The sequence below is a fragment of the Dermatophagoides farinae genome, chromosome 6 (assembly GCF_024713945.1).
Source record: "Dermatophagoides farinae isolate YC_2012a chromosome 6, ASM2471394v1, whole genome shotgun sequence".
Lineage (NCBI taxonomy): Eukaryota > Metazoa > Arthropoda > Arachnida > Sarcoptiformes > Pyroglyphidae > Dermatophagoides > Dermatophagoides farinae.
Genome location: NC_134682.1, coordinates 3,140,991 through 3,156,624, shown reverse-complemented (window position 1 = coordinate 3,156,624; position 15,634 = coordinate 3,140,991). Strand labels below are relative to the sequence as shown.

Here is a 15,634-nt window from a genome sequence, read left to right as displayed (position 1 = left end):
ATCAAAGAAAAAAAATGTTCACATGAATAATAATGAAATGATTACTAGTTTTGAACATTTGTGAATCGGAAATTCATTGCAAACTCCAACTGATCCCAATTTTTTATGAATTCGAATGAATCAATTTCCTGAACAAAAAAAAATAATACGTAACGTCTTCTATGAACAATAATTTTTCTCTTTTTGTTTTTGTTTGTTGAGCTGTATTTTTTTTTCTTTTGTTTCGAGAATTCATTCAAGTTATATTTTGATTTGTAGAATTTTTTTTGAAATTTCATCACTTTATGACCGAAATTTATCATCATCATCATAATGGATGACGAAGATGTATTGAAAATGTTAATCGAAGATGGCTATGATGATGATGATGATATAAATTTTGAAATCGATTCCGAAGCCGAAAGAAGATTACTTGAAGGTGATACAATTAGTTCTGTTAATTCATCTCCAACCACTGAAATTGATAAAGATATAAAATGTGAAAAAAATTCTTCATCAAATCAAAGCATCGAAATTGCTTATCATTTAAAATCAAACCAATCGACTAATGATGGTGATACGAAAAATCAAACTGAATCTAATCAAAATCGACAGCTTTTGAAACGGCCATACAATGATTTATCATCAAACGGAAATAATAGTAATGTAAATAATAATTCCCGTAATCAATCCCGATTTAAGAGGCCGAGATATCCCAATAAAAATTCATCGATCAACATACAGAATGAATTTTTCAATATTGGTAAAAATATGGCATTCAGATTTCCATCTCGTGTAAGTAAAATTATCCACTTAATCAAATCATAAATTTTATTCTAACATTTTAATCTATCATAGAGACCATCGAATTCTTCAACAGTTCAAAAATCAGGACCTATTTATCGATTTCCATCCACGACGCCATCACCATCATTACTTCCAAGGCCTCAACCTTTATCGAATATGCCAATAGATCCAATTCTTTCAGCAGATTTTTTCAATAATCAAAACAATGATAATTTTTTTCAGAGACCATTTAGCAGTTGTAATTCTGTTATGAGTCCAGGATACAATGGTTTTCCCTCGGCTATCATACCGAATCCATTCAATCCACCACCAATTAATATTATGCCCTTTTTAACAAATCGTTCGCCATTCATCAATGATCACCAAACACCAAATGAATCATATATTGGATTTCCAACTAGCAATGTTAATAATAATCATCTGAATAACTTTAAGGTATTTCTTGAATTTTTTTACGAAAAAATTATTTATTTTTTTCAAAATTTTTCCATAAATTCATCACACAGCCACCTTTAATATCAAATAATAATATTCAAAATCCTCGTTTTAATTTTCCTGACCATTCGAATCGACATTTCAACCATAATATCAACAACTCAATTCATCCGATAACAACTAGTTCTAATCATCATGGTAATTCATTATTACCAGATCCTCCACTATTGAGATCTGTTCGAAATTTGACTGTATTGAATCAATCAAATTTTCAATCAAAACCGAATAATCAACAACAAAAAAGACCAAATTTTCTCCACACATCAAATAATGCATCGAACGTGAATAATAATCCAAAAATTATGATTAATAATCAGAAAACGAATGTCATCAAGACCTCTGTACAAAATCAAAATCTAAAATCATTGACATCCGATAACTCCTATAATGAAACGTTGACTAATCCTAGCACAAATTGTATGCCAAAGTCGACAACCAGTGACCAGTACCACCTTTCTATAGCAGCAACAATAACCACTAAGGAGACATCAACTACCAAGGACCAGAAGTCAAAACCTATTCTAAGGAAAAAGAAAAAGAAGGAAGTTAATAAACAAACACAACCAAAACAGAATCAAATTGTTATTGCTGAAAAGGTTGAAGAGATAAAAGGTTCATTCGGTATCGATGAAGAATATATGAGAAAAATGGAAGAACAAAAACGTTTACGAGAAAAAATTGCCCAAGAAAAGGCAGAGAAAAGAAAAATTTTTCAAACAGTTTGTAGCGGCCAAACCATCAGTAGTCAACATTCATCTGGTAATATCAATAGTAAAAATCTAGAGCAATCAACAATTAATCCACAAATCATGCAAATTAAAAATGTATCACCAATAAAAACGCCTACGCCAATAGCTAAAACATCATCTTTAGATAAAACAGCTACGTCGAAGACAACAGCACAGAAAATAAAACCATCAACATCGATACAAATATCCGGTCTAGCCATTGATGTTCGTGAAAGTTTACTAAGAAAAATAACACGACCATTTGGAATGGTTGAATCGATCGTATTCATTGAACAACAACAAAATCATCATGAATCAAAATGTGCTATTGTAAAATTTAAACAATCAAATGATGCGAAAAAATTTATGGATAACTGTCATACGGATCCTACCATATTGACACAGACATTAATGTCGGACAAATTACCAACATTATCATTCATTAATAATAATTGGTTTGTTTTTAATTTCTTCTTTCTCTTTTAAAAATTATAATATCCTGACAACACTATATATATATACTCTATAATTTCAAACCAGAACAAATTCCTATAATGAAACAAAAATTGAACCTTAATGACAATCAAAAGTATGTGCATGTGTGTGTGTGTGTGTTAGATTCAATTCTATAAATCATCAACACATTAGTTATATCATATACATTACAATCTCGTGATGAATAATGTGATCAGTAAAATTTTTTTTTGTTTGCAATTTCCTAAAGGCTATATAATAGAGCTCAATATATATTTTGTATAATTATAAATTCAAATTAATTATTTTGACCACCGGCAAGCAAAAGTTTAGGATTTGCTAAAAATAACTTTAAAAAAAAATTCATCTTCCGTTATTTTTTTTCAACAAAGTTTCTTATATATTTGAATCATGGGCAATTTTTTTTGTTAACTCGATCCATAATGATGATCACTTATTCCTAGTTTTCATGTTTGATCCGTTTTTTTTTTGTTACATTCAAGTATGTGTGAGTGTGTGTGTGTGTGTGTGTTTACTACCTGGTGATGTTTTAGTGATCACCAAAATCAAACATTGATTTAGTGTGCCTGTGATGTTGTTTTTTGCTCATATGGATTTTCTTCTCTTTTTTTTCTTTTGCATATATTTTCAATTAGAAAAAAATGAAAATTTCATTTCCAATGACCATTGAATGAATTAAGAACATCAACAACAACAACAACAACAGTAATAACAAGAAAAAAAAATCCAATTTCCAAGATTAAACAAAATGATTACATTGATGAATGATCAAGAGATTTACCGTTTTCTTCTTTTTCACTTTCCATATGTTGACCATTTACATATATTATATAGGATTAATGTTTTTTCAATTTTTTTTATGTGTTTGTGTGACATCATAAATCTTTGAATCTCTTACAGCAAAAAAAAACATACAAACAGATGTTTATATTTTTGTTGTTGATCTATTTAATTTTTTGAGCCCGAGAAAAAACATGGAAATTATGCATTTTTTGTTTGCATTTTCAAAAAAACGTTGAAATTTTCGAATCTCCAAATGATGATCATATTTTGATTGATTGATTGATTAATTAATTGATCAGATCATTGATTTTGTGCCATGATTTTTTCTTTTTTTTACTTTGATTGAAAGTCCATGTTTTTTTTCTTCTTGTTATATTGTCATATGGGCTCATCGTTTGATGATAATTAATTTATTTGTCAATTTATCTCATATGATCTCATTCATTCATTAATCAGCTTTTATTTTGTTTGTTTTGTTTGAAATGATTTACAAATTTCAAACCAAATAAAAAATAATAACCATAGAACCTGATGATAGATTCGCATGAATTAATTGACTTTTTTTTCACTTTGTTGTTGTTTTTTATCATTTATTACGAAAAATTAATACATCATACACACACATACACACACACCCACCCACCTACAATTATTAATCAACGAAACAAACAAACAATTTATTAATTTCGAAACCATTGATCGAGATATATATTTTTTTTCATCATTGTTTCAATCGCAAATATATACACACACACACACATGCATACAAACATCTTGAATATCGATATATCTTATAATTATTATAAAATTTACATTTTTTCAGAAACATTTCATCATCATCATCATCAACATGATCCATTCATTTGTGATGAAACATGCATACACAAAACCTAACCTATTTTTCATCATTTTAATTGAAATTTTTTTTTTGAAAATTTGGATCAGATTTTTTTCCCCCGTTTGATTACAATTTTTTTTTGTTTTCGATATATTTATTTATTGATGATCCATTACTCTAACTTTCTCTTTCTATTCACAATTGATTAATTAATGTATTGTTTTGTTGTTTTTTCAACAAATTTTTTTTTCTTTTAACTTTGTTTCAGATTTATCTATAACTATACAAATGATGTGTGTGTGAGTGTGTGTGTGTGTGTGTTTGTATGTGTTTCCTCCTTTGTTTTTGATCCACTTTTTTTTTGTTTTGGTGGTGTGATTTTTTTTTTGCTGTTGCTGTAACCTCTCTGCACATCAAATTTCGGGCTAAATATATTCATCATTATCGTAATCAACGCCTCCGGTTTTTTTTCTTGTCTCTTCGTTTCATACCAAACTCATTTTTCTCTCAATTTAATATTCAAAATCATCATCATCTATCATCGTCAATCTATTTGAAATGTTAATATTTTTTGTCACATTATTTTTACAATTTTCATTTTCTCACTATTTGTCTCTTGATAATTGTCAATTTTTTGATTTTTGGTCAAAAATCTTGTAAAATTGAAAATGTTATGTTTCACTGTCTTTCATTATCATCTTTATCTCTGCCGAATGTCTTTACACACATATTTTACCTTTTAATAAATGAAAAATTCTTTATAAATTAAATGATGGAAAAAAAATTTTGAATTAAATGACTGCTGTCTCTCTCACCAGGGTATATCCAGGAAGTTTGTTTGTTTGCGTGTTTGGTCACTCGTCGTTCAATCAAATTGAATGTGAATGGATGGATGGATGGATAGATGGATGGATAAAAAATCAATCGAATTCTAAGAAAATGAAATGGCCGAAAAACATGACGATTACTAGATGATCAGTGATTTGAACAAAAAAAAATATATAACGTTAATTTGAAAATTTTCATTTGATTAAATGAACTATACTTACTTACTTATTACGTAATTATATAATTATATTATGTATAATACTGCAGATGTTCTCATCGTCATCATGATCATCAGACATCTCCGCCTTTTTCATCGTCAATATAATTGATCCATTAATCGATAATGGATTATGTTTGTTTTAATTTTCGTTACTAATCCATTGATTTTCGGTCGATCTGCCTCTGTGTTGTGTGTGTGTGTGTGTGTTTCTGAATCTAATTTGTCATTTGAAAATCATCAACATCAGATTCTGATGATGATGATTGATCATCAATCGATCAATCTTTACGAAAGATGAATCTATTGTTTATTATCATTTAATTAATCTTTTCGATCAATTATAATTTGTTTTTTTTCAACTATAGTTTTGAATGGAGATGTTTGTGGATGACGAGGACGATAAATGTGTCATTTTATTTTTTCGTTTCATGATTTGTTGTTGTTGTTGTTGTTGGTTTCTTCATCAAATAAAAATCGAATGATCGATATGATGTAATCGCGTTCGTTCGTTCGTTCGTTCAAGCGGCAAAAATTGGTCAAATCAACCTTCAATTTTGTTTGTAAAAGAAATGTTTATTTGAAATATATAACAATTTTATAATCGAAAAAAAAGTTTATTTTAACGTTTTCTTATTCGTTTTCTTTCCAAAATTAAATTGATTGAAAAAAATTTTGTTTCTTTTTCATTGAATTAAATTATATTTTATATTTTGTATTTTGGATCATCATTATCATTCGAATACATTCAAATTCAATTGATTTTTTTGGTGTTTGTTGTTGTTTCGTATTTTCGATTTTTGCATTTATTTTCATATTCCCTTTGTCGTTTATTATGTTACGAAAAAAAATTCGAAATGTCGAAAAAAAACTATAGTTTCAACAACAACAATTAGTATGAAGGAAATTCAAATACGAAAAATATTTCAATCCAACAAGGCTGTCCACCATTCATTCGTTCAATTGTGATCGATTTATCGATCTTTCTTTCTCTCTCTCTCTCTCATTCTCTCATTTACTATTTTCGGTGTAACGGAAAAAAAATTTAGATTTAAAATCAAATTTACAACAACAACAACAACAAAAAAACGTGGGTGTTGGTGGTGTGGTGGTCATTTCAAACATTTCCAATTTACATTACAACATTACAATTTTCGTAATCCAAGTCCACAGGTTATCGACAACAAACAACGACTATTATAGCCATTATTCATTTTGGATCGTTTTTCAAATCATCAATCCTTTTAAGTACAAATGATGATGATGATGTTGTTTGTATTATCAGATAAATCATCATCATCATCACATAATATCAATCATTTTTACATACATTCAATATCGCAATTAACATCATCATACAAATGGCCAATGTCCATCATAATAATGATAATTACATTTTTTTTCATTATATTATTATTACTATTTATAATCATAACATGTACATGGCGGTCACGTGCTAAAGATTGTGTTGGTGGTGGTGGTGGTGGTGTTAATAATTATAATAATAGAAAATTGAAGAAGAAAAATGTAAAGAAAAAATCATCAGTAAAATCGATTAAAAAGAAAAGTATACGGAAATCATTACCGTCGTCGTCATCATCATCATCATCATCACCACCACCACCACCACCACCACAATCATCACCATCATCATCACCATCATCATCAACAATTGACAATGATGCAATGGACATTACATCAAAAATGACAATGACAATTAAAAATGAAAATAGTGAAAAAATAAAATCAACGAAAATATCATCTACAACAAAACCATCGTCAAGAACAAAACTATTACGTTCATCACAAACAGAACCATCAACATCAACATCGACATCAACATCATCATCATCATCGAAAACAACAAAATCATTAACATTATCAAAATCTTATAAACGAAAACAAGAAAAATTGAAATTAAAAAAATCAACAATAATCAATAAACAGCAAACAACAATACCATTTATGAATTCCGATGTTGATCAAATCGATATTGAATTGGCAATGAAAACAAATGAACCGAAACCAAAACAATCAAAATATTCTATTGGCCAACAACAATCAAAAACCACCATTGCTTTATTAGATATTGATATGGATGTAATAGATCCACCACCACCACCACCACCATCAACCATATTGAATACACAACATAGTGATGGTAGTAATTTTTATCATCAATTAATTGCTAAACATAAATTCATTAAATCCATTTCGGATTATCATCAAATACAAAGAAAATTACGTAACACTAAAATGATGAAAAAAATGATGAAAATCGATAATAATAATCATAATATCGATAATGATACAAAAAATCAAAATCAAAATAACAATCATCATCATCATAATAATGATAATGATGATGATGATGATTTGAATTTGAATGTTAAAAATGATAAAAATAATGGTATTATGCAATAAATCTTTCGGTGTATACACACATTTACATAAAAGAGAAAAATGAAAAATTTGAAACAAAACTAAAAACAAAAAAAACTAATGACAATCTCTTCTCCTCTTTGATAAATGAACTGATCATCATCATCATATTATTATTATAACTGTGTGGAGAAATTGAAAAAAAACGAAAAAAATTTTCAAAATTCACACACACCCCCTATTTTTAATCCAGATCTCTTTTTTTTAGTTTGTTTGAAAAATTAAAATCCTCTTTTTTTTATTATTATTACACATAATGTTCACATGTTCTATAACTATAAATAATCGTTTGTTTCATTTTGTTTCAGAAACAATGGTTACATCATCATCATCATTGTGTCGGTATCATCAGTTTGATTATCATCATCATCATCATCATTGTTGAAAGAGATGCCGCAATTTATTATCCATTTTTTTTGTATCAAATCTTTTCATTCTATGGACAACAACAATGACATTGACAAATGAAAGATATTCCACACATACACACAGTTTGATATCATCGATCCATCAGTATAGTTTATTTTCAGTAGTGTAGCACATTGTGTATTAAAATATTTGGATTTAGATTGAAAATACACATTTGAAACATTGAAAATAATTTGTATTATTACAACCGATAATAGCAACAAGATTACATATCCACATTCATCATCCATCAATCTGAAAAAGGACCTAATGCTTTTTCTTTGTGTGTATGTGTGTGTGTGTGTGAATGTAAAAACAATGAAAATCTGTGTAAATGTTTTTCTCGTATACATTAAATGGATTAATGTGCACCTGTGTGTGTGTGTGTGTGTGTGTGTGTATTTTAGCTGGATAATTGGATTTACCTTGAAACGAATAAACAAAAACAAAGCAAAAAAAAAAGACAGAAAAAAATGTAATTTTTCATTACACAAAAAAAAAATCTTTTAATTTGGTCGATACGTTAAAACAAATTGTGTACACATAACATTGAAAAATCTAATCAATGGAAAAAGAAGCAAAACTATATTCATTCGATGAATAACGAAATTATTGAAAAAACAAAAATATATATCCAAGAGCAAGGTCATCATTTGATCGAGAATCACACCACCATTCTCACTGCGATAATCATAAAAAAACACACACACATGCACACACCCATTGTTATTCTGGATCATCATCATCTTGTAATGATGCGGCATTGATGTGGTTTAATGACAAATTAAATTTTAATTGTAAATTTTTTTTTCCAACTAAATTTCAAATGTCATTGTTTTGTGTTACCTCTATGCCGTTATTGTTGTTGTTTTTGTTGTTGTTGTTGTTGTTATACGTATGTGTATGTATAGTTTGATATTACATAATGGGCAAAACAACAAACGAATCAGGACAATGGCAAGGTGATAACATGTATTAAATGAAGAAAAAAAAATCAATTCAAATGACAATGATGATGATGACACTGAAACAAAAAGATGACATTCTCTTTTTTTTCTGTCCGAGAATATCATCATCATCATCATAATTTCATAATCATTATTCGTATAAGTAATGATGACAATGTTCATTTCACTAAGTTCAAGAAGAAAAAAAAATATGAGGTCGAAAAAATGGCGAGAATTTTTTTTTCTTTTTATTTTTCTGAATTTGAATTATCATTATGAAGAAGAAGAAAAAAATGAAGAGAAAGTAAAAAAAAATGATAATAATTTTGAAATGATTCGGCCTGACCAGACCGATTATACATACATTTGAATTATGTTTGTTTGTATGTTGATGGTGACCATCGATGTTCATCACCATCATCATCATCATTATAATCATCATAAAGGAGGAGATAAATTTCAAAGAAAAAAAAACCTATGAGAATAATTTCAACAATTTTCATAGCTATATGGTTCATACAATGTTGATTCAATTGGAATTAAAATTGAATCGTTGAATTGTTCTTTTTTTTCTGCCATTTTGTTTAGCTCATTTTTTTTCGTTTTGTTTTTTTTTTTTTTTGATGAAAATTAAAATAATGAAAAATGAATTACAATTTAATTCGTTGACAATTAAACTTGTCCACTTCTCTTGTTTTTGTTCTTTTTCTGTTTTGTTTTTTTTTCAATTTTGTTATGAATTTATGAGAATGATGATGATGATGATGATCAAATGCAAAAGTTTCATATTCGATGGAAAATGAAATGTCACTAAAGTATAAAAAGCCCACTGTCTATGACCAAAGTTTCATCAGATTCTTTTGAAAAGTTCTAGTGTTTAGTTCAAATTTTTTTTTTCGTTTTTTGTTTCGTTTTAACATTTGAATTATTTTCGTTTTGTTTTGGTTTTTTTTCCATCAACAACAACAACAAACAAGAAGCAAATCAAAAAAAAAAATCAACGAGCTTTATGTGAATAATTTTGAAAAGTTCGATGGTTTCATATTACATGTTCAATATGTTTAGCAAAGTCTGTCGATTGAGTTTTTTTTGCGAATGATGAATTTTTAAATTTTTAGTTTTATTTTTTTCAGATCATCATACTTTGTGCCACATTGTTCGTCAGTCAGGTTACTGCTTATGGTGGTGGTGGTGGTGGTGGCGGTGGATATAGCAGTAGCAGCGGATATTCAAGTTCAAGTCGTTCGGGTGGCTATGGTGGATCTACATTAGGACTGGGTGGTAGTGTTGGTGCAGCGTTTGGTTTTGGAAGTACAAGTGGTGGTGTTTTAGCTAGTACGGCTGCCGCTTCTGGACCAGTACAAGCTGCTGTTAGGTCCAGACATGTAATTGAATATGTAGATATTGATCTACCACAAGATGAAGTTGTGCCACAAGTTATTGATGTTGATGCCGGTCATCTGCCATTAATTTTGAATTTTAAATCGGCATCATCACGAATTCAAGTACATCAAACACATGAAGGTTCTGAAGCAGGTGAAATACAGGAAACACAATCCGAGGATGAACCACAATTATTACGTCACAATGTTGTGAAACCGATAATCCAGGTAAGAAAATGAATCAATAGATTAAATTCATTTATACCAAAAACAATCCTATTTTTATTTAAAAAAAACAGGAAGTAAGAGAAGTAATTACACCATATAGGCGTGTGGTTCAAGAAATACGCCCTGTGGAAGAAGAAGTAAAAACAATTGTTGCACGTGGACGTGGACGTACAGCTGGTACTGGAACCACTGGTACAACCGGAAATGCTGTTGGAACTACGGGCCGTGTTGGAACTGGTCGTGGATCATATGGCGGTGGAACTGGTGCATATGGTAGTAGTTCATTTGGATCATCAGCCAGCAAATCTGGATATTAATGATCTAAATTTGGAATTTAAAAAAAATTAGAAAAAAAATAGATTTTGCAAAAATCTGATACAAACACCTGTACCTGTGTTGATGTTGTTCATATTTATTTATTTATTATTTGATTAATTTCTATATTTGATGCATTTGAGTTCGTAATTCATTAATCAACAAAATATTCATTTTTATCATGTTATCACTTATAAATATTGTGGATAAAAAGTGTTAAACTTGTTAAATAACGTTGTTTTTGATCAAATATTGGTGAGAAAATTAATAAATCTAAAGATAACATACGACACAAACAGGGTGCAATATACAAATACGATAATTTACGATTTCAATATGAAACCAATATGATTACAGGAGCGTTTTTTTTTCATCAACAAGTTTTCAAATAAATGTGGATAATGATGGTGAAATAGGAACCAATTGAAATTATAACTCTTCCGTATTTCATTTGAAGATGGCAAACAAAAACAAAGAACAAAAAAAAATATTGGTGCAAATCATCATCATCATTTTTCATTAATGTTTTCCTAATCAGCTGATGATAGTGAAATTTTATCTTCAAATTGAATATTGATTTTTTTTCGTGGAAAAAAAAGACCTTCAAAGATCTCGTTAGATGAATAGATTCTCTTCATAGACATCTCACTCATAAGAATAAAAAGAAAGATTGGGGAAAAAAATTTCTTGAATCTTACTGAAAAGTATATACACGTGTTATATGAAAAATTCATTTCACATATGATGATGTTTATCTCATCGACCAAAAGTTGACATAGACACACACACACACACACCTTTGGAAGAGGAAAAATTTTGATTCAATTTTTTTTTTGACAAACCTAATATCGATGTTTATTTTACTCATCATCATCATTGGGGTCGGGTCTTTCATGTTCCATTTCTCATGGAACGAAACGAAAATAAAATCAGATGAAATTAGTTCAACAAAAAACAAACAACAAACAACAATATGTCTCAGTTTAACATTGATTCGACCGGTGATTATCGATATAATAATGTATTATTATTATTATTTGGTCCAAGTCAATCAAGTTAAAAATGAATGCAAAAGAAAAACGTTCAAACCTGATGAAAATACGTATGGAACATTCGTATGTATTTCGATGACTATATAAACCTGCCGCATGACAATGTATTCAATCATCAAACAACCGAAAAAACATTTTCAAATCATAAAATTCAAAATCAACTTTAAATTTTTTCAACAAAAATGTTCCAAACAATTAAGGTTTGTGAAATTTCGGTTTTTTTTCTCTCATGAATTTGTTATAACTGAAAACTATTTTTTTTCTTTTCCATTTAACCTCCATAAGACCTCAACAATTTTGGTTCTTATGATGGCCACAATTCTAGTCTCGGCTCAATCATATTCATCGCCAACGAAAAATATTATTCAACAACAATATGAACCAAGCGGTGGTTCATCTGGATCCGATGAATTCGGTCATGAACGTATGGTCGGTAGAGTCATACCATTGGCCGTAAAAACACGACAGACATTTGATTTTATTCCCGTCGACATTCCTATGGAACGAACTGAACCTTATATCATTGAAGTTGGTGCCAATTCCTTACCATTGGTGATGCAATTCAAATCGGCTTCAAGTCGATTACAAATTGAACAAAATCATGCAGGAAGTGGACTGGATCGAATGGTAGAAACCACATCGGAAGATCAGCCAAAACATTTACGACACAAAGTTGTGAAACCGATTATCCAGGTGAGAAAATGGATCAATTAATTCAATTCATTCATACTAATAATCTATTTTTGTCCCAAAAAAAAAACAGGAAGTACGAGAAATAATCAAACCATATCGACGAATCATTCAAGAGATTCAGCCAGTTACTGAAGATATAAAAACAATAATAGCACAGAAACAGGATTCAAGAGCACCAACTACTAAACATGATGAACAAGGTGGCTTTACCGGTAGCAGTTCATTTGATGGAACAAAACATGAATCACCATCAATTTATCCACCAACAAAATCATCATTGCCAAGTTATCCTAGCAAAACGGCCAGATCAATTTATTGGAGTACGAAAAATTATTAGATTCATCTTAGATCATTAGATCTTTTAATGATGATAACGATGACAATCTAAACAGCAATATTTCATTATCATCATCATCATTCATTCATTCTATTGAAATTGAAACAAATAATACGGGCTACATTTACATAATCAACATAAAATTTTGAAGAAAAAAAAATTGTAAACAGTTACTTTTGACTGATAAATGTGTTTAATTTTATTTTTTTCTTTATCGTTCATTGCAAAAATTTATTCCAAATTTTCAGTCATCATTTATTTATTATATTTATCATTATTGTCAAGAAAAAATGCAAATAAAAATGATTGTTTCACACATTAATCATTATATAAACCAATGAATAATTAACCATTGAATTGAAATGAAATAATTTTTCTCATTATTAGATCTCTTTAATGTGACAGTATGCCGAATAACAAAAGCAATGAATCGATTGATTAATTGATTGATTGATTTTTATTTAGATTGATTGATAAATAAATTTAAAAGTTGATTGATCAAATGGCAAATTTTTTATAGTTTAAAAATTCAATCAATTTTTTGAATGAAACAAGAAACAAAACAAAAAAATTTTTTTTTCCTTTGTGAAACAATTATATCAATGATCACAAATTGACACGTAACCGTAAATGTTTGTGATTTTATCATCATCATCATCATCATTCATGATCACAATCATCAAATTGAATGTGAAATGAAATGTGAATTTTAGCATTGCTTAATGTTGGATTTTTTCTTGTTGTGAATTTCCGATTATAATGTTTTTTTTTCCCGATGTGTGATTGGAATAAAACATTTTATTTTATTTTGTATTTAACCCGATCTTGATCTTTATGGTTAATTGTGTGTGTGTGTGTGTGTGTGTATGTGTATGTTATCCAACTGGTGTATCAGAGTGTGTGAATGAAGAGATTACAATTTAAAGATATGATGATATGAACATTCATTCATTCATTTTGTGTGTGTGTGTGCGTATATATCATATGCAGTGATCAACCACCACCACCACCACCACCAAAACATAATCATGATGATGTCACATTCTTTTTTCTGTTGTTGTTTCGACAATTGATTATCTGTATTTCCGTCATCATCATCATCATCATCAACAAATGACCATCCATTTCAATCTATTTAACGCATTACAGAGATAGTTAACATTCCAAGAATTTTAACATGACAACATATGATGATGATGATGTGCTATACTAATTGCAATGAGAGAAATGTGTTGATTTAAATATGATGAATTTTTAATTTTGTTTTTTTCGAAAAAAAAAACAAAATTTAACTTTAATTTGTTTTTTTTTTTTGTTTTCCACATTTCAATTACATCATCATCGTAAATAAACACATTTATATCTTACCACATGCCATGATAATGATAATTATCATTGTGGATGCTACCGATTTCAATTCGGTCAGTGATTGAATGTCAAAATGTAGTTAACATTTTCTATTTCCTGTTTCATATGAAATTCATCATACAGAACTCATTTCATTCCATTTTCATTCCGTTTTCATTCATCATCATCATCATTAAGTGATAATTAGTCGATTATATGGACTGTTGAATATTTCAATTTTGTTCATTCTCTTTATGATGACAATTGGGAATATTACGTGCATGATTAGAAATGAATTGAAAAAAAATGACAAATTCATGGGCGTTAACAGCAACAGCAGCAGCAGCAGCGACAAAATTTTTCATTAAAAAAAAATAAATTTAAATTTTTTTTTCGACGAAATTAACAAACAGACAAAAAAAATTACAAAAAGTACGTGTTTTTATTCAATCATAAAGAAAGCATTGTTGATTTCCACCAATGCAAGTTTGAAACTAAATTTAAAAAAAAAATGAATGGCTGAATGACACGTGTTGACACCGCGTGCATTGAATATTAAAATTTATGTAAATTTTTTTTTCTACGGAAAAAAAACTGATAAAACTCATCATTGTTATATAATAAAATCGAATTATATTCAATTTATCGAATCGAATTATACTAATTTCAATCATTGTGGTGAACACAACAAGAACCAGTTTGTTTGTGCATCGAATTATTTAGAAAGAAAAAAATAATCGATAATCCCTGATTTGTGTCCCGTAAAACGAAAATCATCAGATCAGATCAGTTATTTATTCTTTTGTAAGATTTACCTAGAATTATGAATGGCATCATTCATGGATTTATCATGTGAGGAAAACAATAAAAACAACAACAACAACAACAACAACAACAATGGTAAAATTTTTTAAAGCATCAATTCTAGTAGCAAAAACACAGTAATTCTGTTGATTACTATAATAAATATCCTGTCTCCACAATCTCATTATATATATAAAAACATTTAATTCATTCATTCATTCATTTTTATGATCTTCTTCTTCTTCTTTTTCGTTAATCGCAATGATTATCATCATCAACAACATCTTGCCAGTTCATCATCATCATCATCACTATCATCACGCAGACAATGTTTGTGAACATTTATTTATTTTTTTTTTCGCGGTCATCCGAGACCAATTTTTTTTCTTTATTATCCAACGGCAACAACAACGACAAAAAAATAACAAAATTCGTTTCATCCAATTCAAAATGGCTGATTGACATGTGTCGCATGAATAGTAAGTGAAGAAAAAACGGCCAATCCAATC

At 28.8% G+C, this 15,634-nt stretch overlaps 3 protein-coding genes across 10 annotated transcripts; all 3 read left to right on the top strand.

Moving 5' to 3' along the window:
* The first annotated feature begins 3 nt into the window (after positions 1–3).
* Positions 4–8,009, top strand: LOC124494253 (uncharacterized). Of its 8 annotated transcripts, none has more exons than XR_012832297.1 (4): positions 4–774; positions 838–1,221; positions 1,293–2,989; positions 4,430–4,895. XR_012832297.1 is itself a non-coding variant. In XM_075732185.1 (4 exons), coding segments are annotated over exons 1-4 (2,019 nt in total). In that variant the 5' UTR covers positions 4–312; the 3' UTR covers positions 7,922–8,009. The 8 variants fall into 8 exon arrangements, 6 of the variants coding, with proteins under 6 accessions (XP_075588300.1, XP_075588296.1, XP_075588298.1 ...); XR_012832296.1 differs by having other exon boundaries at positions 1,293–2,997; XM_075732185.1 differs by lacking the exon at positions 4,430–4,895 and adding an exon at positions 7,921–8,009 and having other exon boundaries at positions 1,293–2,464.
* A 1,809-nt stretch (positions 8,010–9,818) lies between these two features.
* Positions 9,819–11,120, top strand: LOC124494239 (uncharacterized). Its single transcript, XM_047057403.2, has 3 exons — positions 9,819–10,036; positions 10,101–10,577; positions 10,649–11,120. Exons 1-3 carry the CDS (start codon positions 10,001–10,003, stop codon positions 10,892–10,894), a joined length of 759 nt encoding a protein of 252 aa, XP_046913359.1. The 5' UTR covers positions 9,819–10,000; the 3' UTR covers positions 10,895–11,120.
* Positions 11,121–11,616: 496 nt separating this feature from the next.
* Positions 11,617–13,296, top strand: LOC124494240 (uncharacterized). The gene is made up of 3 exons (XM_047057404.2): positions 11,617–12,144; positions 12,230–12,637; positions 12,708–13,296. Exons 1-3 carry the CDS (start codon positions 12,127–12,129, stop codon positions 12,972–12,974), a joined length of 693 nt encoding a protein of 230 aa, XP_046913360.1. The 5' UTR covers positions 11,617–12,126; the 3' UTR covers positions 12,975–13,296.
* The last annotated feature ends 2,338 nt before the right edge of the window (positions 13,297–15,634 follow it).